The 10,995-nt window shown below is 52.8% G+C and overlaps 1 protein-coding gene across 2 annotated transcripts in view; it reads left to right on the top strand.

The window, feature by feature from the left end:
- Positions 1-9,693: 9,693 nt before the first annotated feature.
- BMP8B (bone morphogenetic protein 8b) overlaps positions 9,694-10,995 on the top strand; it is a 31,907-nt gene continuing 30,605 nt past the window's right edge. For both annotated transcript variants that reach the window (XM_042996713.1, XM_042996712.1), the window contains exon 1: positions 9,694-10,027. In XM_042996713.1, coding sequence (XP_042852647.1) covers positions 9,694-10,027 — 334 coding nt within the window. The remainder of the gene's footprint in view (positions 10,028-10,995) is intronic.

The following is a 10,995-nucleotide window of genomic DNA, read 5'->3' as shown; positions in this document are numbered from 1 at the left end:
AAGAGGTAGGTGCTATTATCCCCGTTTAACAGCTGGGCACCGGGGCTAGGAGAGGTGGGCTCCTGGGCGGAGGTCACAAAGGCAGTTTTTCCCCTGGGTGCCAGGCTGCTGGTGTCCACCAGGGGGCAGAGACAAGCCAGGAATCCAGCCAACAGGCTCCCTGCTTTTCCGAACTTCCCTTTGCCTTTCTTTGTGGTCAGGGACCTTGGGGATCAAAGGACCCGACCCCTATTTCTCACTCGACAGTAGGATAGACGGAGGCCGTGGAAGGATAGGGACCGACCCCGGAGGCAGACGTGATCAGGAGCAGAAGTGGCAACAGAGCCCAAGACTCCAGCCTCCCAGCAGCTCTGAGCCCTGCCCTAGACTCAGGTGACCCTCAGCACCTGGGGGGAGACATGCTGGGCATGGATTCTGGACTCCGACCCCAGCTGCGAACTCCACACCGCCCACGCTGCCCTGCGCACAGAGAGGATGCAGCTGCGGCTTCCTGAGCAAGACCCATCACCGCTAAGTCATTCCTAAGGTCCCTGTAAAATGGGGAGAGCGCCTCCCTCCCAGGGCTGTTGGGAGGATTCACGCCAAGCACTCAGCACAGAGGAAGTTCTCCAGGAGTGGTGGCTCTATTACTGTTGTTGCTCTTTTATTATTAATAGCAAGTTGCCGGGCAACCGAGGGAAGCAGGTGTCTCTGAAGCCTGTTCTCCAGAAGAGGAAGTGAGGCTCAGAGAGTCCCACGGCCCGTGAGTCGCGGGCCCTCAGGTGGATGAGGGACAGCTGGTGTGCCATTGCCACCGTGCTCTCGGTGGGTACATTAATGATCCCATCTTGCACAGGAGAAGTCAGAGGTTAAGAGAGGTTTAGTGTCACGCGGCTGGTGCTGAGCTTTGATAGGAACTCCTGTGTGTCTGACTCCAGAGCTGTGTTCTTAACTGCTACCTTGGCCTCAAGCACTGCCCTCTACTGTGGGAGAGTATAATCAGCACAGGCTTTTTCGTCACTGGGGCGTGTCTGGGCCCAGTCCTCCGACTATAAGATGCCAAAGTACTCTGTACCTGCCCCCCTGCACTCTGCTTAATCCATAAAAATGTCTAGATATTTCTTTTTGTCACTTTTTAAATAGCGGTAAAATACATAGGACGTCAAAATTACCATTTTAATTACTTGTAGGTGTACATACAGTGGCATCAAGTACATTCACATTGTTGTGTAACCATCACCACCGTCTGTCTCCAGAACTTTCTCATCACCCCCAAATGGAGCTCTGTGCCTATTAAAAAATAACTCTTCATGCCCCCCTCTCCCAGCCCCTCGCAACCACGCTTTTACTTTCTGTCTCAGAATTTAACTATGTTAGGTATCTTATTTAAGGGGAGTCATACGATATTTGTCTTCTTGTGTCTGGCTTCTTTAACGTAGCAGAATGTCTTCAAGGCCCATCCATGTTGTAGCCTGTGTCAGACTTTCCTTCCTTTTTAGAGCTGAATAATATTCCATTGTATGTATATCCTACATTTTGTTTATCCATTCATCTGCTAATGGGTATTTGGATTGCTTCCATCTTTTGGCTATTGTGCATAACGCGGCTATGAGCATCGTACAAATATCTATTTAACTCCCTGCTGTCAGTTCTTTTGGATAAGCACCCAGTGGTGGAACAGCTGGATCTTATGGTAATTCTGTGTTTCACTCTTTGGGGAACCACCATACTGTTCCACATCAGCTGCACGAGTTTACATTCCCACGGGCAATGCACAAGGGCTCCGATTTCTCCACGTTCTCACCACCGCTTATTATTTTCGGTTTTGTTTTGTTTGTTTCATAATAGCCATCTTTTGTTTTGTTTTGTTTTTGCTTTCATGCTAAACATCCTAATGGATGTAAAGTATCTCTTTATGGCGTTGATTTGCATTTCCCTAATGATTAGTAATATGGAACATCTTTTTTTTCAACGACCCATTTTATTTATTTATTTATGTATTTATTTATTTATCTTTAAGTAAGCTCTACACTGAATGTGGGGCTTGAACTCACAACCCCGAGATCAAGAGTCACACGCTCCATTGACTGAGCCTGCCAGGCACCTGTGAACATCTTTTCATGTGCTTATTGGCCACCTTTACATCTTTTCTTTCTTAATGTTTATTTATTTATTTTTAAGAGAGAGAGCAAACACAAGTGGGGGAGGGGCAGAGAGAGAGAGAAACACAGAATCTGAAGCAGGCTCCAGGCTCTGTGCTGTCAGCACAGAGCCCGACGTGGGGCTATGAACCCACAAACTGCGAGATCATGACCTGAGCCAAAGTTGGACTCTTAACCGACTGAACCACACAGGTGCCCCGATAGCTTTTTTTTTTTAAGTTTTTATTTATTTATTTTGAGAGAGAGAGCGTAAGCGGGGGAGGGGTAGAGAGAGAGGAAGAGAGAGAAGCCACACAGGCTCCGTGCTTCCCAGATGCCCTGATCTCGATAACTTTTAACTGTATTTCGAACCAGCCCAGCATGGAGGGCCCTGTCTCTGTAGAGTGCAAGCAGTGTTCCCTTTAGCAGTCAGAACTGTGAGCCAGTCAAAGAAAAGGGATCCCCCAAAACAGTGAGGTTTGTGTGCTTCTCTCAGGCAGCACAAGTTGGAGGAGGCCCTGCTGTTTTCGGGTCAGTTCATGGATGCTCTGCAGGCCTTGGTCGACTGGCTGTACAAGGTGGAGCCGCAGCTGGCCGAGGACCAGCCCGTGCACGGGGACCTCGACCTGGTCATGAACCTCATGGACGCCCATAAGGTGAGGGGCGGGAGCTGCGCCGCGTGGAGGCAGAGCCCTGGGTTCCTCCGCCTAAGCAGGCCTCCTGCTCCGACTCACCATCCAGGGGAGAAAGGAAGTCTGGAAGAGCCTGTGTCTCTGCTTGTCAGAGAGACCACTCCTCGCTCCGTGTGTATCGCTGGGATTCTGCATCAGTCACAAAGGATTCGCCAACATTGCTTTGATTTGGATTTGGTGATGTGTACAATTCACCTCGAGAGGCTCCCCCCACGCCCCTCCATCCTGACTCCTTTCATCCATTGGGTCACATCTCTCATTTGGGTCACAAAATGGATTTCATTTCAGGTGGAAATTTCAAACATACCCATTTCCCGTGACTCCCAAAATCCGTGGGAGAACTTTTGAACGACTTTTGAACTGTCCGTGTCAGTATTTAGTGTAGCCTGAGCCTGGCAGGTTGAGCTGCATAAGGTCCTCCTGTTTCAGCAGAATGGATTCTGAGGAAGGCACAGTTTTATCACCATCTCTGTTAATATTCTTTAAATAATCTCTACACCTAACACGGGGCTCGAACTCACAACCCTGAGATCAAGAGTCACACGCTCCACCCTCTGAGCCAGCCAGTTGCCCCAAGATTCCTTATCTTGAGACTAGTTTTCCTGATATTAATAAGCCACTCCACCTTCTCTTTTATTTGCATGATATATTGTTTTTCCATCCATTTACTTTCAACCTGTATCGTTATATTTACAGCGCATCTCTTAGAGACAGCTTGTCCTTTGCTCTTGCTTTTTTTTTTTCTTCCTTAAGTCACCTGACAATCTCTGACTTATAATTGGAGCATTTAGTCCATTAATAGGAGGTGACCTGACCCATTGGCTGGAGATTCCTCATGAAGACAGGAACTGTGTCATTATGTTTGTTTCTTCTTGGCATGTAAGCATACCTTGGGAACATGACGAGCTGGATTTTCCCAGCCTCCTAGATGCAGCCAGCCACGAAGGCAAGTGAGACACCCTGAGCAGTCATTTAATGAGGCAGGATAGTGCACCTACCCCATGGCAGCCTCTGGGTCTGACACAATCATGACACAGGAGCTCTGGATAGGATCCTGTGACAGAATTACATAGGTCCTCAGATCACAAAAGGCAAAGGTTAAATATGTCAGTGGGAACATTGGATAATCTCCATTCCTTTGTTATCTTTCTTACGGAAAACTGTTCTCTCTGCTCTTTTAAATTGCTGTTTCTTGTTCATATTCCATATAGAGTAGGTCTTGCTATCATGAATTCAATCTTGTGGTTTCAGCAATGGAAACTCATGGATTTGCATTTGTGGCTGGTGTGCAAGCGAACCCCTCACATAACCAGAGAGTGAGCTTTGCTGGTCACCGACCCCCACACTCCAACACAGCTTTGTGCTTCTGTTCATTGCCTCCCATGCAATGATGGACAATTCTGCATGGAAGGATTTGTGAAGGCTGGAGGCCACTCCTTTCTTAGAGACTATAAACGCAGCAAATATTTACTGACACCCTAAGCATGAGCCTGACACTGGGATGTGAAGGTAAATCGGGATGACAATCTCTGCTTCGAGAAGTTCACAGCGGAGAGGGAGGGAGTGGACAGCAAGTGTAGGAACAAATAAATGTCATTCAGTTTGATAAAATGAGCGAGCTGGGGAGCAGCGGACCATCTGCCTATGAAGGTGGAGAAGGCATTGGGAAGAGGTGATTTTTTTTAGCTTTATCTTAAACAGGGGTAATACTTGACCAGACAGGCAAAGGGGATCTGGACATTCTTGGTAAAGGGAACCACATGTGCAGGTGAACAGAAATGTCAACAACAGAACAGGTGAGGGAACAACAGGTAGTCCCGTGCGACTGCAGCAAAGTATACACCATGGTAGCTAGAGAAGACTGTAAAGAGGGGACAGCAGCAGGGACCAACTGAGTGCTGGGCACTCGCTCATGTGATCACATAGTGCCCTCCTGGTCCCCAAGACATGGGGCCAAATGCGTTTGGAAGATATTGAGTTAAATTTAAGCTGATTGCATTAGGGCTCCCCCGAGGGAAGGGGGAAATGTAGCGTGTAGTGTTTACCAAATTCCTTTTTGTAGGAGCCCCCTCACGAACCTCAGTTTGGGAAATTCTGCTTTGAGAAGTGAAAGCCCATGGAAAGATTTTGAGCCATTTGCAGATATCAGATTTTCATTTAGAAATTCATTCTGGGGAATGAGGAGTGTGGGAGGGATGGGGAATGAGAATCAAGGACACCAGTTGGAAGGAAGCCTGTTACAGCCATCCGGGGTGGAGGAGATGCTCCATGAACCACACAGGAGGAGGGCGTGGAGAGATGGGGGGATTCGAGAAACATTGGAAGGTGGAATCAACAGACTGAGCTGCCTTTGGAGGGAGGAACACACATCAGTTCCCTGGCTTCTGGCTTTGACCATGTCTAATCACTCTTCAGATATAACTTCTGGTGTTCAGGAGAGGGTCCGTGCAGGGGATACCTTTGGTGTGAGGAATGACTGTATGAAGGCAATGACGTCTCAGGTGGGTGAGCTCATCATCACCAGGTTCAAAGTCTAAGAGGGAGAACAGGGCTGCAGACAGAAGCAGGGAACATCATGTTTAAGAATGGGTGGGAAGGAGTAGTCGGGAGGAAGGAGTGAAACGGGAGAGCAGGTGTTCTGGGAGCCAAAAGGGGAGAGGGTTTCAAGACAGCAGTCAGTAATCCCTCTACATGCAAATTATGACAACAGAGAGGTGGTTTTACCTGTCAGATCAGCAGAGATTTATTTATTCATGTGTTTAACAATAATACCTAGTGTTGGCAAGGGTGAAAGAAAATGGGCACCTTCACACTATTTGGGTAACAGATAATATGTAGCAAAAACCTTATAAACTGTGTATGTCCTGTGATCCAGGTACTCTACCTCCAGAAACTAATCCTAAAGAAATTACCAAGCATTGCATATAATATTAAAAATATTAATTAATAAAATATTAAAAAAAATTTTTTTTAACGTTTATTTATTTTTGAGACAGAGAGAGACAGAGCATGAACGGGGGAGGGGCAGAGAGAGAGGGAGACACAGAATCGGAAGCAGGCTCCAGGCTCTGAGCCATCAGCCCAGAGCCCGACACGGGGCTCGAACTCACGGACCGCGAGATCGTGACCTGAGCTGAAGTCGGACGCTTAACCGACTGAGCCACCCAGGCGCCCCAATTAAATATTTTTAAAATTAACATATTTGGGGCGCCTAGGTGGCTCAGTAAGTTAAGTGTCTGACTTTGGCCCAGGTCATGGTGTCACGGTTTGTGAGTTCGAGCCCCACATTGGGCTCTCTGCTGTCAGCACAGAGCCGCTTTGGATTCTCTGTCCCCATCTCTCTACCCCTCCCCCGCTCACATTCTCTCCCTCTCTCTGTCTCTCTTTAGCTCTCTTTCTCTTCCCAAAATAAAAAAAAAAAACATTAAAAAATAATAAAATAAAAATTACATATTATTCAATTACATGGGCCTGGCTAAATACATTATGATAGTCATATGATGAAAAAAATACCATGAAACCAGTAAAAAACTCTATGTGACATAAATAATGGCATGGTGAAATGCCATTTATGAAATCATTTAGGCCATTTGTGAAATCAATAAAGCAAGCAAGATCCTATTTTTTTGTACTAAAAATATACACATGTATATAAGAAAAAGAAATACCAAATATTGCCAGTGTTTACTTCTAGAATATGAGTTTGGGTGATTTTTGTTTTCTTTTTACTTTTCTATATTTTCAAAAGTTTCTGCAATTAAGCAAGTTATTTTAGTAATCAGGAAAAGGCATTTTTTAGTACTTTGAATAGTGTAATCATATTTTAATAATAACAATAGCTAATGTTTATTGACTGTTTGTGATAGGCTACTGTGCTTAGTGCTCTATGCACAAACCCAACATCGTGACCCCATTCACGGATGAGAAACAGCCCGAGAGGTTCAGTAACGTGCCCAAGGTCACAGCATTACCAGGTGGCTGGGAAAGCCCTTGTTTGACACTATCTCTCAAGAAATCTTCCCCCCCTCAGTTCCCTTCCAGGGCCGGAGTTCCAGGATTCCACTCACATCCGCACCCCCACTTCCCAGCTCCTTGTCCTCTGCCCATCCGGGCACTTTACCAGGCCCTCGGTGGGAGCACAGCCTTCCTTCTGCCTCCCCTTAAGACTGTATATTCATCAGACTGTCGCCCCTGTTGTGGGGGGCCCTTGGAGGCAGGGAACCGTCGGCTTCATCTCTGGCTCAGGGCAGAGCACAGAGCAGCCCACAGCGGTTGCCGCTGAACTGAATTTCAGGGAGACGCCATTTGGAATGACTGAAACCTGATGTTTAGGTTTATGGGAATTTGAGGCCTGTTGTTTAAAGAACACAGCTATCTCTGCTCACCCTTAATTGAGATCAGTGATTTCTGTTATAAGAATCCGCCCAGCCCTGGGCTGCTTACAGTCTAGCTGGAAGCCCAGTGTTGCACAATACACTACCTGAGGACTCCAGGCTAGATCTGAGGACCCGGAGGATGTGGTGTGAACTCAAAGGGGAGTGCAGAGGGCTGGCCAGAGAAGGACAGTGAGGAGGACAGGAGATTCAGAGACCCTGAACTAGCCTGACACAGGGATACCCCCTTGACCCTGCCCCAGTATGCACTCACCAAGCCCTGGGGATGCAGCCTGCTAAACAGCTTCTCCTCTGCCCTCTACCCCGTCACCGGAAAGGATCATGGTCATTGCCCACCCCATTACAGTACTTGCCTCCATCTGTGGGCCCTGACTCTAATCTTCATCCCTGCAATCCATGTTCCCCTCTGCAGCGGACTCTGCCTTGGGCACTTTCAGTGGTGAAGCTGCCGCATCCTTATGGGGCTTGTAAGCAGTGAGGAAATTTACCCGTTGGAAAAAAGGCAGACTAGGCATGGGCTTAAAGCACCAACAAATGATTGGTTCGATTTAGAATGTGAGAGAAGTCTTGATTTTTTTAAAAGTTTGAAGTGATGATGGGAATCTTTAAAGTTCGGTGGACTTCTTGTTTCTTTTGAAGTTTCGTATTGAATCCACACTGGGGCCACCATAACCATCTGTTGTCCGGAGCCCTCATCTAGTCTCCCTGCAAGGTCCTTTGGGTCCGTATCTTGCCAGCCACTCAAGCCTCACCCTCACCCTGGCCATTTGTTTCCCAGGCTTTCCAGGCTCCACTGAACAGCTCACCTGCAGGGGAAGTCCCTTAACTTCCGTGTGCCTCAGTTTCCTCATCTGTTAAAAGAGGGGGTTGAAACGGCATCTACTCTATATGTGCAAGCATTCAAGAAGTGACGCAGACCTTGCCTGGCACATGGTAAGTGCTAAGTGGTACCTGCATTGTGCTCCCTGGAGTCCTGTGGCCTCGACACCAGCTGTTTCCTCTGCCTGGAAACTGCTCTCCAGCTCTCCCTCTGCCCTTTCCTGTCATCCCAGGCCGATTCCTTCCAGCCTTCCGAGCTCAGTCTAGGTGTCACTTCCTCCCAGCTCACCGCCTTAGCCATAGATGAATCAATGTAGTGAGAGGGCGCCCAGGAGGAGCGGAGTGTGCAGAAGGGGGCTGAGTCAATAACGAGTTTTCGTGTAGAGTCTTCTTTCTCTTGCAAGCCTCTGAAAGCCGAGACAATTAAGACGCGTAAAGGGCGGCTCCCGGGCGCTCTGGAAGGGCCCCAGAGCTCCCTGGCGCAGTTGGAGGCGGATGCGTGGCTCCCTCCTGCGGGAGGCGGGATCAGCACTGGGGGGTCCCCAGGGCGTACAGCGAGAGCTGGCGGTGACAGTGCGGTCGCCGGAACATGGGGGAATGGGGGGTCTCGCCTGGGGCGCTAGCCAGGAGCACGCGGGAACCAGGTGGGTGGCACGCACGCTGGGAGCAGAGACTGAGCAGGTGTCGCGAAAGAAGCCTCCAATAGCGCGTGCAAAGGGACAGCGGGCAAGGAGCCGGGTGGCCAGCGAGGAACTGCGGTGGCGGCTGATGGCAAAGGAACGCGTCTCACTCTCCGGGCACGACTGGCACCTCGGGGCCTCTCTACCTCTAGACCCTACTGAGGCTTTTCTTCGTGTCGCGTGGAGCGACATTCCGCGCACTAAGGCGGGACTGCGGGGTCACTCCAATGGTGGGACGCAGGCCCCGGATCCCGCCCGGTCTAGAGTGCTGGAGGACACGCCCTGCGGGAGCGCAGGGCCCTCATTTCTCCCGACTGCCCCGCTACCCTCGTGTCCCCAGGCCGAGGCCCCCCGCCCGCCCGACGGTGCCGGCTGGGAGGGGAGCCCAGCACGACCCCGACGACCCGGCAGCTGGACAGAGAACCCCTCGCCGGACCAGCCCACCACCGAACAGCGGACGGCATCTCGGCGTCACCACCACCTGCTGCACCACCCGCGCCCCACCGCCCCTTCCCCCTGGCTTCGGTCCGGCGGCCTTGGCCCCGCCCCGAGCCCCCATTGGTCGGGAGCGGAGGGGGCGGGGCCCGACGGCGGCACGCGGGGCCCACGGGCGGCGGAGGCGGGCGCGCGGCGCAGATCGCAGCTCCAGCTGGAGAGGCGCCGTCGGATCTGCGTCGTCCCGAGCGCAGACCGGAGCTCGCCCGCCGCCCGTGCAGCTGAGCGGGCCTCGGCAGCAGCCGACTGACTGATCGGCCGCCACAGACAGATTGGCCGCCAGCCCCCAGCTCCCGGAGGAGCCCCTGCCGCGTCCACGCCGCCCGAGCCCAGCAGGTGCTGGGAAACCGCCGGCGAGCGCGCCCCGTGCGGCCGACCCCGAGCCCCGCCCGCCGTTCGCCGTCCGCCGTCCGCCGTCGGGGCGGCCGCGGCCCCGGTCCCCGCCCGGCCGCGGAGCGGATGCGCGCCCGCTGAGCGCCCGCCCGGCCCGGCCATGGCCGCGCGCCCCGGGCCGCTGTGGCTCGTGGGCCTGGCGCTGTGCGCGCTGAGCGGCGGCGGCCCCGGCCCGCGCGCCCCGGCCGGGTGTCCGGTCCGCCGCCTGGGCCCGCGCGAGCGCCGCGACATGCAGCGCGAGATCCTGGCGGTGCTCGGGCTGCCCGGGCGGCCCCGGCCCCGCGCGCCGTCCGCCGCCTCCCGGCTGCCCGCGTCGGCGCCGCTCTTCATGCTGGACCTGTACCACGCCATGGCCCGCGACGACGACGAGGACGGCGGCCCCCCCGAGCGGCGCCCGGGCCGCGCCGACCTGGTCATGAGCTTCGTCAACATGGGTGAGTGAGGCCGTCGGGGTGGGCGTCCGGGGCCCCGGTGACCGTACGACCAGACCACCGGGTGGACGCGCGGGTGCGGACGGGTCCAAGGGACCGCCTTGGCCGGTGCGCGCCCCTTTGATCGCGGCCACGCCCCCACAGAGGGCTGGGAATGCGGAGCTCAGGGCGGCCGAGTCCAAGGGCTGTGGGCCCCGCTCACTCCGACAGACGCGGATGTGAGTCCCATCGATGTGCGCGTTCGTCCCGCCCCTGGAAACACCCAAGGGTAGGAATCATCTCATGTCGGGTGGACCGGGCAGTGCCAGGAAGACAGTGTGGTCCTGGGGAGACGGATGAGTAAACAGGCCGGGATGCTGCCACAGTGATAAGGACAGTACTGGAGAAAGGGACAAAGTTCAGCGTGGAAAGCCCCGGTGACATCATCAGAGTGCCCAGAGCTGAGATGAGAGCCCAAGATGTCATGAGTCCACAGCAGCCCGTTCCCTGGCCAGAGCCCCAGCCCCTGTAGGTGAGGGTGTGGCTGTCAGGGCAGCGGGTGGGGAAGGAGTGGACTCTGAGCTCAGTGGGGCCGTCGGCGGTCTTGTCACCCTGAGCGCAGCGCCTGGGACGTGGCTTGGCATGCTGTGAAGGTCCAGGCTGTGGAAGGACATGGTGGGCAGCTCAGAAGCCCCTCCTTCTCCCACACAAAGCCCAGCCCTTCCTCTCTGCAGAAACTGTGTACAAGTCGTGGAGCCATTTATGGTTAGTTTTCAAAGATGTCTTTCCTATTATTAAATGCTCTTTAATCTGCAGTCCTGACTATCTGTCCCCTATCCGCTTTGCCTCCTGTCTGTGGGGTCAGGGCTGGAGCAGACACCAGACTGGATCTGGGGGCGCAGGGACTACAGCTCAGGCTTAGATGGGAGAAGACCTTTGCCAAGGCCAACAGCCTCCCTTCACCCACAGCGTCACTCTTGACCTTCCCGACA

Source organism: Panthera tigris, chromosome C1 (assembly GCF_018350195.1).
Source record: "Panthera tigris isolate Pti1 chromosome C1, P.tigris_Pti1_mat1.1, whole genome shotgun sequence".
Lineage (NCBI taxonomy): Eukaryota > Metazoa > Chordata > Mammalia > Carnivora > Felidae > Panthera > Panthera tigris.
Note: the sequence above shows the minus strand (reverse complement) of the source record. Positions and strands in the feature narration are given on the sequence as shown.